Genomic DNA, 14,843 nt, shown 5'->3' with positions numbered 1-14,843 from the left:
TATGATTCTAGCCAAAACAGAAGTTAGTTTGTTACTAACTGGAATTAGCAAACTACAGCTGGAATTAGCAAAAATTAATTAGTTCTTTTTGATCCTCTTATCAGCACTGTAAGGTAAAAAGTTCACAGATTATTATTTCCCTTTTCAGAGCTAGAAGCATAATTAGTGATTTACTATACGAAGATTTTAACTCATATCGTCTGAATCCTAATCCAGGGCTCTTTCTACGGCATAATACAACTTCACAAACATTCAACTCCCCAAATCTTTCAATAATCCATTATGAGAACAGCTCTTTTCTGTTACCCTATCCTGAAAATATTTCAACTGAATAGAGATTTAAAAAAACAAAACAAAAACAGGTGGTAGAATTAAGAGTTTTAAAAATAAGTTGAGGGGCGCCTGGATAGCTAGGTTGGTTGGGAATCCAACTTCGGCTCCAGTCATGATCTTATGGTTCATGGGTTTGAGCCTCGCATCAGGATCTGTGCTGACAGCTCAGAGCCTGGAGCCTGCTTCAGATTCTGTGCCTACCTCTCTCTCTGCCCCTCTCCTGCTCATACACTCTCTCTCTTATAAATAAATATTTTTTAAAAAATTTAAAAAATCATTTTGAAATTAGTCGAACATAATAAATTTATATATAGTTGTAAATAGAAGATATTTTTAACCAAAATATTAAAGATAGAATTTGAATAAAATTCATTTGCATTATAATTTTCACTCCTCCTTTAAAAGAAAGCAAAGCATAATAATAATTGCTAAGTTTTATTGATGTTTACTATGTGCCACACAACACTACCTAGCTTTTTCCTATTACTTGATCCCATCAGCAACCCTACAAGGTACGTATTATTATCATTCCCATTATACAGATAAGGAGACTGAGGCCTAGAGAAATAAGTTTGTCTAAGATCTAACAAATAAAAGGAGAATTAAAATCCAGAAAATACAAGGTAATTGAATATAATATTACCTTTTGGTTTATGTCCACATATGTATGTTTAAAGTGATTCAAAAAGTTGTAAAGATCTGCTATACAACAATATGGATACAGCTAACAGTGCTATGCTATACATTTTGAAATTTGGTAGAGGGTAGATTCCATATGTGTTTTTTACCATAATAAAAATATATTGAATCACAAAGCAAAACTGAATTCATCATCCACTTTACGAGGTGGGAATACCCATACCATTAAAACTGCAAAATATGTACTTATTTAAGAATATAATAGTAATCCATCAATAAAACTTATTAAGAAAAATGTTAAAAAGTCTGCCCAAGCCATAGCCTACTGGAGGTAGACTAAATTAGTACTTCTCCATATAATATAATTAGAAAATTTAAATCCATGACCTAGTTTGGAAAATGTAAAATATGATACTTTGAAAAGAGACTGGCAATTCCTTTAAAAATCAAACAAACACATACCTTAAACCCACCCACCATTCCACTCTTAGATATTTACTCAAGAGAATAAAAATATACATCAACACAAAGCCATGTACATGAATGTTCATAGCAATTTTATTTGTAGCAGCCAAAAATAGGAAACAACCCCAAAGAGGGGAATAGATTATTTATTGTTACAGGTCCATACAACGGACTACTACTCAGCGATTAAAAGGAATCAACTACTGATACACACAAAGACATGAATGAATCTCTAAATCATAATATTGAGTTAAAGGGTACACACTATGTAATTCCATGTGTATATGGTCTAGTAAATGTAAACTAATCTACAGTGACAGAAAGCAGCTCAGAGGTTGTCTGAGAACGGAAATGGTGGGAAAGATGGATTGAAAAAAGACAAGAGGACATTGTAGAGGGTAATGGAAATGTTACATATCTCGATTGTGGTGGTGGTTTCACAGGTGGATATACCTTTCAAAACTCATCAAGTTGCACATTTTAAGCATGTATAGTTTACTGTACAAAATTATACCCCAGTAGAGTTGTTTACAAAATTTAAATCTAGGAAATGATACATGCTTTGCCCAAATATAAAGATGTATTTTAAAGTTGCAATAATTGGGGCACCTGACTGGCTCAGTCGGTGGAGCATGTGACTCTTGATCTCAGGGTTCTGAGTTCAAGCCATATGTTGAGTATAGACATTACTAAAAAATAAAACATAAAATAAAAGTGAGAAGGAGTAATTAAAAACAAAAATTAAGTTACAATAATCAATGAATCTGGTACTTACACTAGAATAAAAATGGAAATCAATGAAATAGAAATAGACCCAAGCATGTATAAGCATTTTGTCTATGATAAATGTGGCATGCCAAGTCACAGGATTATTCAAGTTGAAGAAAACTATTTACAACATATATGACAAAGACTAATATGCTTATAATTTTACAAATCTATATGAAAAAAGATAGTCTAATTGACAAATAGTTTAATCATTCTTAAATATTGTTTATTTATATTATTTCTTTATATTTATATTATATTATACACAACTAATTTTTAATTATTTACAACTAATTTTTAATCATTTATGGCCAATTAACATCATATTATATTAATAAGAAAGGTAAAATAGTCAACCTTTCCTGTAATTATATAACTGCAACTAAAATATAGATGCTATTTTAAACTTATTAAATTTACAATTACTTTGGAATGCCTGGTTGCCTCAGTCAGTGGAGTATGTGACCCTTGATCTTGAGGTTAAGAGTTTGAGTCCCACATTGGTCGTAGAGGTTACTTTTAAAAATTAGGCAAATAGGGGCACGTTGGTGCCTCAGTCAGTTGAGTGTCAGACTCTTGATTTTGGCTCAGGTCATGATTCCAGGATTGTGAGATCAAGATCCATGTTGGGCTCCACACTGGGTATGGAACCAGCTTAAGACTCTCTCTCCTTCTGTCTTTGCCCCTCCCCTGGCTCATGCTTTCTCTCTCTTAAACATTTTTTAAACAATAAAAAATGGGCAAATACTTTAAAAATTGTAATATCCAATGTTAGATTGAGAGTGGAAATTTATATACAATGCTACTTGGGAGTACTTGAATATAAATCAGTGAAACTTTTCTGGGGGAAAAAATAGGAAAGTATATCAAAAATTCTGAAAAAGTGTAAACCCTGTGGCCCACTAATCACAATTCTAGGAATTTATGCTAAAAAAATAATAAAGTAAGTTCAAAAAGACATATTAAAAGATGTTCACTAGGCCGCCTGGGTGGCTCAGTCACTTGAGCGTCCTACTGTTGATTTCAGCTCAGGTTATAATCTCATGGGTTCATGGAACCTAGTCCCACCCTGAAGCCTGCTTGGGACTCTCTCTCTTCCTCTCTCTCTGCCTCTCCCCTGCTCATACTTTCTCTCTCTTAAGGTAAATAAATACATATTTCCAAATAAATAAATAAAACATATTCACTAAAATATCTTTACCGATAGTGAGGGAGAAAACCTGAAAACATTCAGAATTGTAAGCTCAGTTAAAGTACAGTATAGTCAGACAATGGAATACTATGTAACCACTGAAAACTATGATACAGTTCCATATTTACTGACATGGTGACATAACAAACTGGTCACATAACAGTGTGTGAGGTATGACATCTTTTAAAAAGCATACATTTCTATGCATAAATTTGGTTGACAAAAGCCTAGAAGGTTATAAATCAAAGTATCAACAGTAATTTTTCCAGATTGTGGGAAAATCTTAACTTCTCCTTTTTGTTTATCCTGTATTTTCTACTTTTTTCTACAATCATTATGCATTCTTTGCAGAATGAAAACTATGATATAAAAAATAAATTCAATTGAAAATATAGTAAACAAATCTAATTCTTACTAAACTCTAGTTCTCTCCAGATACAATGAAATCATTTTTTCCTTTAAGAATAGTCTTTAGATGTTACATATCATATGGTTAGCAAGTTTACCTAAATAACAACTCCAACAATATTAATATTTGTTAATGTTAATGACATTAATATTAACATTTGTTGATAGCTTATCGAAGGCCCTGTGCTCAGAACATTTTCACCATTACCGCACTTAATTCTCTAGCCCCAGAAAATGAAGACTGTTAATGTTGTTTTACAGCCCAGTAAACTGGGGCACAAAGATTAAGTGACTTTCCAAGGTTACAGAGCTAATTAGTGACAGAGCTGAGTTTTAGGCTATGTGATTCCAGAGCCCCTTCTGATAAACACTACACCATATCTGCTTTGAAATTTGGGTAACCACTTTTTTTTAAAGGGCTATACATCAGAAATAAGATACCTCAGTTGACCTGGGAAAGGAAATTGGCTGGATAGAAAAAATAAATAGAAGCAGATTTACTTTCCATAGTAAATTCTCTTACTTTTTAAATTTTGCACTATGTATACTGGCATATTTGTTGCCTAGCTTAAAATAAAATTTAAATTTTAAAATAATCAGAATGTGCTGTACAGCATAATGTTTTTGTTTTCTGAAAATTCAGGATGAATTTACAAAATTAAAACTGCAGGTGTCAATGCCTTGCAGATATCTTAGGATACCAGTGTACAAGGAACAGATCCCTAACTTGGGTAGACTGGCTGTTAAAAGGTGGCAATAAACATGGTAAGTCCTTTGGATTTTTCCAGTTTATCCCTAATTGGGATAAACTGGGGCGCCTGGGTGGCTCTGTCAGTTAAGCTTCTAACTTCGGCTCAGGTCATGTTCTCACAGTTTGTGGGTTCAAGCCCCGTGTCAGGCTCTGTGCTGACAGCTCAGAGCCTGGAGCCTATTTCAGATTCTGTGTCTCCCTCTCTCTCTCTGACCCTCCCCCACTTGTGCTCTGTCTTTCTCTGTCTCTCAAAAATAAATAAAATGTAGAAAAAAATTCTTAAAACTGGGATAAACTAAAAATAATGGACAGGATTATCCTAGGGAGCTTTCAGTTTTATAGTCTATGAATTTTAATTTCTCTGAACTAAAGACATAAAGACAAAGGAATATAGTAACTGTTAACAGATAACATTATGAATCCTTTTGGAATTTCATTAAAATAATATCCTAAGACCATATTATAACTTATGCAAATTTCCCAAAAATATCCTTAAATCTTAACATACATGAACTATATCTGCCAACAATCCATTTAGCTTTGGGTATTTTTTTCTTGCATCTTTGGGGTGTTCAACTTGAGGAAGGACCACCCCAGCAAAAATGGGACTCTTGGAAAAGATATTCTGTAAATGAGGTGTCAAATTGCCTGGAAAGAAAAAAATATACAAATATAAGGAAATTAATCTAAAATCAAAATAAACAAATTGCTATGTGGTCTGCATTAAATTACTAAAAAGGGAGAATAACAATTATGTTCCTTTAATTTTTTAAGGTTGAACAAGGCACTCTCCGAATACAGCATAGAAATTCGTAAGTTTCCCCAGTAATCTGTTGATAGCATGTAGGCAGTAGAAAATTTTAAACCATCAGGCTCGTTTTCACTTTCCCAGTTATAAGACATAATATATGATGCTATCAGGAAAAGCATAAACTTTTACATATTTCCATATGGGTGTCGAAACAGTTTAACTCACAAGTGTTCATAAGCAAAGCCTTACTCAAAACAGCTAAAATATCCAAATTATTTAGAAACAAATATTGCAAAGAAGAAACAAGGCTATGGAGAATTGGTAGAATGGAAAGAACTATAAACAGGAGTGGAGAAAGCTACGTTCTAGTGCCAGTTTTGCTATAACTAGTTTGTGACCTTGGGCAAATCTTTTTCCTTTCTATGCCTCAGTTTCCTCACGTGTAAAAGGACAAAAGTAATCCCAACATCTCTAGGGTTTTTTCTAACATTAATCTAAGAGCCAGAACTTTAAAGATGACCCCCCAAAATATGATGCTTTAAGACCCTGAACTGTATCTTTAATATTTATCCAGATTTCATGATTTTTATAGGTGCTCACAGTACCTTCCTCATGATCCTGTAATTACAAGTTTACCTATAGCTTCTCTACCACAAAAGGGGCTCCTCAAGCTCCTCATTCAGAAATATATAAAAATAAATAAATCATTGAAACTCCATGAGCAAGGCTAACCATCAAAATATTTGTGTAGTCAAGGCAGATCATCATAATTCAGCTCTCATCAAGTATATTTTTAATTTTCTTTAAAAATCATTTAATAAAATTTAATGTTTATTTATTTTTGAAAGAGAAACAGAGACAGTGCGAGCAGCGGAAGGACAGAGAGAAAGACACAGAATCTGAAACAGGCTCCAGGCTCTGAGCTGTTACCAGTCACCACAGACCCCGCCACAGGACTTGAACTCACGTACTGTGAGATCATGACCTGAGCCCAAGTCAGACACTTAACCAACCTACTGAGCCACCAAGGCACCAGTCATCAAATGTATTTTTGAATAACTTATTTAGCTACCTGGTTATCTATCGTGGCTTAAAAAAAAAAAAAGTTTTCTCAGTAAGTAACTTTTTATCTCTAAGTTCTTTAAAAAGACATCTAAATCAACTCTATTATTTAAAAGTCCTCTTTCAGAGATGCAAATATTTGTAGAAGCCAAAACTTTAGATCAACTTTCAGACAATTTGAAGTAGGTTCCTACTGTACTATTTTTCTTAGTATCAACCATTAGCAAATGTCTTAGCTACTTGCATCCTAGCAAAGAAAATATTATTTACAAAAACAGAGAAGACTCTTCTATCTTCTTTACCAGCCCAGGGCATCCACTTGCTGCCATCTATCAAAACAATATGCTTCATGGGGTCATGGGGCACCTGGGTGGCTTAGTCGGTTAAGCGTCCGACTTTCGCTTAGGTCATGATCTCGCGGTTCGTGGGTTCGGGCCCCACGTCGGGCTCTGTGCTGACTGCCAGCTCAGAGCCTGGAGCCTGTTTCAGTCTGTGACTCCCTCTCTCTCTGACCCTCCCCTGCTCACGCTGTCTCTCTCTCTCTCCTAGAAATAAATAAAACATTAAAAAAAAAAAAACAATATGCTTCCCTGTTCTTATAAAGGAAAAATAGAAGTTGAAAATCAAGCAGGAGAGATCTGGCAATATCTATTTCAGGCACTTAACAGTATGTTCCAGTAGTACCTACCTACTTTTGAAACAATTTTATGAAGTAAATCCAAATCAGAGCTGCTAGGAAGATAGGGATTTCCAGTGGCCATCTCAATGATCATACAACCTAAAGCCCAGATATCTACAGGTCTGAAACAACAAGGATGAGTTGCTTTTTCACGGAGAAATATATGCCTTTTCTAAAAAAATTTTTTTAAATAAAGTTGTAGTGAAAGAAAAAAAGAATGGTTAAGTGGTATCACTTATAAATTTTCACCTTAGTATCATATGCCAACTTTAAGATATATATTAAAAATTATCACATTTTATTAATGTTAAATAGCTTTTATTTAAACCACATGAGAAGCCATGTAGTAGTCCAGATGAAAAGTAATTATAATTCTAAAATTGTTTCAAATACTTATATAAGGACAGTATGGTAAATGGTTTATTAATTAGAAAAACTGAATACCAAAAGCATCTTGTTTTTTAAAGAGTATAATTTAAAAGCCTTAAATATTTTACCATTTACATTTACTTATCTTAAGGGGTTGTGAGTCATCCATAATTCCAACATTTTTCCAATTAATCAGGTTTTGTTTTTTAAGTTTATTTATTTATTTTGAGCAAGAGAGTGCAAGCAGGGGGAGGGGGCAGAGAGAGAGAAGAGAGAATCCCAAGCAGGGTCTAGGGGCTCCATCCTACAAACTGTGAGGTCACAACCTGAGCTGAGATCAAGAGTTTGACACTTAACCAAATAAGCCACCCAGGTGCCCTCAACATAACCAGTTTTTAAAAGGTAGTTGATTCTATTAGGACTTTTAAATAGATAAAAAGCAGCCCAATCTCACATTCTGAAGAAATATAAATACTACCATGGGGGGGTGTGTGGGTGGCTCAGTCAGTGGCCGACTTCAGCTCACGTCATGGTCTTGTGGTTCATGAGTTCAAGCCCCGCATTGGACTCTGTGCTGACAGCTCAGAGCCTGAAGCCTGCTTTGGATTCTGTGTGTGTGTCTCTCTCTCTGTCCCTTCTCCACTCATACCCTGTCTCTCTGTCTCAAAAATAAAAACTAAAAAAACACTACAGTGAGGTATATCTTTCTCTGATTCAATTGATTAAAATTATAAGATTCAACTGCTGTATTGGTGAAGCTACAGAAAATGAATACTCCCATGTACTGTTTTGGGAATGTAATATACTTCTTTGAAGGGAAAATTGGCAAAAGTTACCAAAATAAAAAATGTACACTCTTTTCCGGCACCTGGGTAGCTCAGGTGGTTAAGCAATTGACTCTTGATTTCAGTTCAGGTCTTGATTTCATGGTTGTGAGATCAAGCCCCACACTGAGGTCTACACTGGGCATGGAGCCTACTTGAGATTCTCACTCTCCTTCTGCACCCCCCCCCAATCCCTGATCATTCTCTCTCCCTTCTCAAAAAAAAAAAAAATGTACGTACTTTTGACCAAACAACTTTATTCCTAGGAATTTAGCCAAAGATTTGCCCACCTTGTGCACAAAGATAAATGATAAGAGAATCACACTGCAGCACTATTTGTGGTAGAAAAAAATGGAAACAACCTAAATAAACATCCATCAACAGGAGAAAGGTTATATAAAATTTTATACAATACACAATGAAACATTATTCATGTGTTAAAAAGGATGAGGGATGTGATAATATAAAGTGCTTCCAGGCTGCCTGGGTGACTCAGTCAGTTAAGCATTTGACTTGATTTCAGCTTAGATCATGATCTCACAGTTCATGAGATCGAGCCCCGAGCCCCTGCTTGGGATTCTCCCTCTTCTTTCTCTGCTTGCTTGCTCTCTCTCTCCCTCAAAATAAATTTTTTTTTTTTAAAGTGATCTCCAGGCTGGCTCACTTGGAAGAGCATGCAACTCTTGATCTCAGGGTCATGAGTTCAAGCCCCCATGCTGGGTGTACAGATTTCTTAAATAAATAAATATTTTAAAGGTTTTGAAAAAGTGATCTCCAAGATAAACTTTCAAATGAAAAATGCAAAATTCACTAAAGAAATCCTAGCAGATCTATATAAATGAAGCAATATTGCATATTCATGAACAGGAAGACTCAATATTGTCAAAAGGTCAGTTCTTCCCAACTAGATCTATAGATTCAATGCAGTCCAAGCCAAAATCCAACTTGGATATCAAAAAAAATGATTCTACAGTTTATATTGTTGGGATATCTGGGTGACTCAGTCGCTTGAGTGCCCAACTTCGGCTCAGGTCATAATCTCGCGGTTTCTGAGTTCGAGCCCCATGTCAGGCTCTGTACTGACAGCTTAACGACTAGAGCCTGCTTTGGATTCTATGCCTCCCTCTCTCTCTGTCTCTCCCCCACTCCCCTATTCATTCTCTCTCTCTCTGTCTCTCTCCCCTCAAAAATAAACATTAAAACATTTTAAGTAATATTTAAGTTTATATTGTTTCTACATTGTTTAAAAAGAGACATCATGCTCAAAATTGAGTCACTTGTGCTAAGCCCACATTACCAGACTGAGACCTAATACTTAATTCGTTTCAACTTCTCCCAGAAGTAGGATATTAAACCAGTCAGTCTGAAATTACCTGATCAGCACTAGTGAGTGCTGCCTGAGTTTCTGCCTAACAGAACCCTGCCATCCCCTAATGGAAGGTGAAAAACAATCCATTCTTTACTAGCAACTTCCTTGCCTTGCCCTCTTCTGCCTCTATAACTCTTTCCATTTTGTACAGCCCTTCAGTGTGTCTATCTTCTAGATGGAATGCTTCCTGATTCACAAATTGTTGAATAGAGCCATTAAGATATTTAAATTTCACTCAGCTGAATTTTGGTTTCTAATAATATGGAAAGGCAATAGACCAGAACAGCCAATACAATGTTGAAGAAGAACAAAGTCAGAAAAGATACCCCTTGACTTCAAGACATATTATAAAGCTACAATAATCAAGACACTGTGGTATTGGTGAAAGAATAAACAGATCAAGAGAACAGAATAGAGTCCAGAACTAGACTCACAAGAATAACTAAACTTTGACAAAAGAGAAAAGATGACTTAAACTTTGACAAAGGAAAAAAGACAATCCAGTAGAGAATGGAAAGTCTTCAACAAATGATACTAGAAAGCAACTGGAAATCCATATGTGGGGGGGGGGGGGAAGCTAGACATAGATCTTAATATTTTCACAAATATTAACTCAGAATGGATCACAGATATAAAAATGATATACAAAACTGTAAAACTTCTTGATAATAATATAGGAAAAATCTAGATGATCTTGGTTTAGGTGATGAATTTTTTTTTAAAGATTTTTTTAAACGTTTTTGATTATTTTTGAGAGAGACAGCAAAGAGAGAGAGGGAGAGAGAGAGAGAGAGAGAGAGAGAGAGAATGAGCAGGGTAGGGGCAGAGAGACAAGGAGACACAGAATCCAAAGCAGTCTCCAGGCTCCGAGCTGTCAGCCAAAGTTAGACACTTAACCAACTAAGCCACCCAGGAGCCCTAGGTAACGAGTTTTCAGATACAACACCAAAAGCATAATCCACCAAAGAAAAAAGTTAGTAAGTGGTACATCATTAAAATTGAAAACTTTTGTGAAAGACACTGTTAACAGAATGAAAAGAGAAGCCACAGACTTGGAGAAAATATATGCAAAACACTATTTGATAAATAATTCGCATCTAAAATATATATAGCATGGGGCGCCTGGGTGGCTCAGTCAGTTGAACGTCCAACTCTTGATTTCAGCTCAGGTCATGATTCCAACATTGTGGGATCAAGACTTACATGGGACTCTGCACTGAATGTGGTGCCTGGTTAAGATTCTCTCTCTCCCTAAGAGTGCCTGGGTGGCTCAGTTGGTCAAGCGTTTGCCTCTTGGTTTCGGCTCAGGTCACAATCTCACGGTTCATGAGTTCCAGCCCCATAATGGGCTCTGCATCCTCTTTGGGATTCTCTCCCTCCCTCTCTCTCTCTCTCTCTCCCCCTCTCTCTCTCAGAATAAATACGTAAACTTAAAAATTTCTTTTTAAAAGATTCTCTTGACTCTCTCCCTCCTTTTGCCTCTCTCTCCCTTTGTGCTCTCACTCTCTCTAAGAAATAAAAAATAGAATTTAAAATATAAAATACATAAAGCATGCCAAAAACTCAACAATAATAAAATAAACAATCAAATTAAAAACATGGTAAGGGGTACCAGGGTGGCTCAGTCAGTTAAATGTCCAACTCTTGTTTTCAGCTCGTGTCATGATCTCATGACTGTGAGATAGAGCCCTGAGTCAGGCTCCACACTGGGCATGAAGCCTGCTTCAGATTCTCTCTCTCCCTCTCCCTCTGCCACTGTTCTGCTCTCTCTCCCTCTCTCACAAGTAAAAGAAAAAAAAAATTACACACACACACACAAATACACCTCACCAAAAAAGATATACATGTGGCAAATATGCATACAAAAAAAAGATGCTTAACATTGTATGTCATCTGGTGAATGGATAAAGAAGATGTGGTTTATATACAATGGACTACTACTCAGCAATGAAAGAGAATGATATCTTGCCATTTGCAACAACATGGGTGGAACCAGAGGTATTACACTAAGCAAAATAAGTCAGTCAAAATAAAGGAAGATATCACATGTTTTCACTCATATGTGGAATTTGAGAAACTTAACAGAAGACCACGGAGGAAGGGAAGGGAAAAAAATAGTTACAGAGAGGGAGGCAAACCATAAGAGACTCTTAAAAACAGAGAACAAACTGAGGGTTCACGGAGATGGGAGTCAGTCGGACATTTAACCAACTGAGCCTGGGGGTGGGGCAGGGAAAATGGGTGATGGGCACTGAGAAGGGTACTTGTTGGGAAGAGTACTGGGTGTTGTATGTAAGTGATGAATCAAGGGAATCTACTCCTGAAGCCAAGAGCACACTTTAATATACTGCATATTACCTAACTTGACAATAAATTATATTTTAAAAAATAGGAAGTGAAAAACATTTAAAAATTTAAAAATAAAGGTTTATAGCAAAAACCCCACAAACATTGTATGTCGTCAGGGAACTATAACTTAAAGCAACAAGATAAATACCATAAATATACACTTATCCCAAAGACTAAAATCCAAAACACTGATAACACCAAATGCTGGTGGTGATGTGTAGCAACAGGAACTCTCATTCTATAAGGATGCAAAATGTTAACAGCCACAATGGAAGACAGTCTGACAGCTTCTAACAAAGCTAAACATTGTGCTACCATTCAATCCAGCAATAACTGCACTCCTCGGTATTTAGCTAAATGAGTTGGAAAACTTATATCCACAAAAAAACTGCACATGAATGTTTACAGCAGCTTCATTCATAATTGCCAATGGATGAACTGTCACATATGTCACATATGCATAATGATCTATCAAAACACGAAGTAAAAACCAAAAAAAATGAAGGAACGTTAAATATACGTTGCTAGATGCAAAAGCCATTTTGAAAAGGCTATATAATGTTCGATGCCAAATACATGACATTCTGGAAAAGGCAAGACTAGAGAGACAGTAAAAAGATCAGTGGCTGCCAGAAGTTCAGAGAGGAGGAAGAAAGAATGAAAAGATAGAACACAGGATTTTTAGCTGTGAAACTATTCTGAGTAATACTGTAATAGTGGATAGATGACATTACACAATAGTCATAATTCACAGAAAATCCAACACAAAGAGTGAAACTTAATGTCAAGTATGGACTATAATTAATGATAATGTATGAATATCCTTCTTTTTTAAATTAAAACATTTTTAAGTAATCTCTATACCAAACATGGGGTTTGAACTCACAGCCTCAAGATCAAGAGTTGCATGTGCCACTGACATGCAGCCAGGGGCCCCATGGTTTATCAATCTTAAAAAAGTGCCCAGGGCCACCAATGAGTGTCTGACAGCTCAGGTCACTCCAGGGTCATGGGATCAAGCCCCATGTTGGTGCTTGATGATCTCAGCATCAATTTTCCATACTGAGAATGGAACCTCCTTAAGATTCTGTCTCTCTCCCTCTGCCCCCTACCCCACTGTGCTCTCTCCCTCTCTAAAATTAAAATTAAAAATTAAAAAACAAATTTTTAAAATAGCTCAAAACCAGCATAAGGTGCTAAAAACAAGCAAACTCTTTGCAGAGGGTGGGAAGGAGGTAGGTAACTGGAACTCTACTTTCTGCTCAATTTTTCTATAAACCTAAAACTGCTCTCAGGAAGTAAAGTCTACTAATTTAAAAAGTTAAAAGAGAAAAAAGATTCTGTACTATATATAGTATGCTTTCTGTTTATCTATTTCTGTTTAAAAAGGAGGTATTGTGGGATTGACATCTAAAATATATAAAGAACTTAAACAACTTAACACCAAAAATACAAATAATCCAGTTAAAAATGGGCAGAGGACCTGAACACACACTTTTCCAAAAGAGACATACAGATGGCCTGTATCCTGAAAGAAGACTTAAAAGAAGAAATATATCAAACCTCTAATCTAGCGATTAGAGAAAAGAAGAGAAAACTAAAATTACAGCAAGCAGAAGAAGGAATTAATAAAGATTAGAGTGAAAACTAATGAAACAGAGAATTTTTAAAAAAGAGAAAAATCAGGGGCACCTGGGTGGCTTAGTCAGTTAAGCATCTGACTTTCGCTTAGGTCATGATCTCACAGTTCGTGGGTTCAAGCCCCGCGTCGGGCTCTGTGCTGACTGCCAGCTCAGAGCCTGGAGCCTGTTTCAGTCTGTGACTCTCTCTCTGACCCTCCCCTGCTCACGCTCGCGCTCGCGCGCGCTCTCTCTCTCTCTCTCTCTCTCCTAGAAATAAATAAAAAACAAAAAAACAAAAACAAAAAACCAAAAAACAAAAAAAAATAAAGAAAAATTAATACCAATTCTTTACAAACTCTTTCAAAAAATAGAAGAGGAAGAAACACTATAGAGAATAAACCGATGATTTTCAGAAGGGATGGTTACCAAATGGGGGGAGATGGGTTAAAAAGATGATGGGGATTGAGGAGTATACTTATTGTGATGAGCACAAGGTGTTGTATGGAAGTGCTGAATCACTGCATTGTACACATGAAACTAATATTATATTATATGTTAACTGGAATTTAAATAAAAACTTTTAAAAAATCAGTAGAAATCTACAAACCACTATCCCTTATGAATATGGACACAAAAATTCTCAACAAAATACTAGCAAACTGAAACCAGCAAATAAAAAGAAGTACAAACACTGTGGAATCTAAAAAACAAAACAAACAACAAAGAGAGAAACAGACTCCTAAATATAAAGAACTGGCAGTTGCCAGAGGGGTAGAGAGATGGTTGAAAAGGGTGAAGGGGATTAAAAAGGTATACACTTAAAAAAAAGAAAAAGAGGTACAAACTTCCAGTTATAAAATAAGTAACAGAGATGAAAAGTACAGCATAGGGAACACAGTCAATAATATTGTAATATACTTATTGTGATGAATATATTTGTTGAATCACTATGTTGTACACCTGAAACTAATTTAATAGTATATGTCAACTATACTTCAGTTAAAATATATATATATTATATATATATAAAGATTATAGTTAAATATAAATAAATAAAAATAAATAAATACAGTTAAAAAATATATATATTTTATATATATATATATATATAAAGATTGCTCTTGTGCTGTTATACCCTCACCATGATACTGCATAAAGACCAGTAATCTTTTTCTGTAAAGGGGCACATGAAAAAGATTTTAAGCTTTGCAGGCTGTAAGGTCTCTGTCTGCAACAGGGTGAAAGTTGCCATAGATGATATG

At 35.5% G+C, this 14,843-nt stretch overlaps 1 protein-coding gene across 7 annotated transcripts in view; it reads right to left on the bottom strand.

Moving 5' to 3' along the window:
* Positions 1-14,843, bottom strand: part of CDKL3 (cyclin dependent kinase like 3) — a 117,896-nt gene that overhangs the window by 69,514 nt on the left and 33,539 nt on the right. For 6 of the 7 annotated variants that reach the window (XM_039242282.1, XM_039242283.1, XM_039242277.1 and 3 more), the window contains exons 5-6: positions 7,058-7,170; positions 5,065-5,204 (exon numbers count right to left, since the gene is read on the bottom strand). The exons of the other annotated variant lie outside the window; for it this stretch is intronic. In XM_039242282.1, coding sequence (XP_039098213.1) covers positions 5,065-5,204; positions 7,058-7,170 — 253 coding nt within the window. The remainder of the gene's footprint in view (positions 1-5,064; positions 5,205-7,057; positions 7,171-14,843) is intronic. 7 annotated transcript variants of the gene reach the window in all.

Source organism: Hyaena hyaena, unplaced genomic scaffold, assembly GCF_003009895.1.
Source record: "Hyaena hyaena isolate Hyena2069 unplaced genomic scaffold, ASM300989v1 scaffold_214, whole genome shotgun sequence".
In the NCBI taxonomy this organism is placed as follows: Eukaryota; Metazoa; Chordata; class Mammalia; order Carnivora; family Hyaenidae; genus Hyaena; species Hyaena hyaena.
This window is presented reverse-complemented; position numbering and strand designations above follow the sequence as displayed.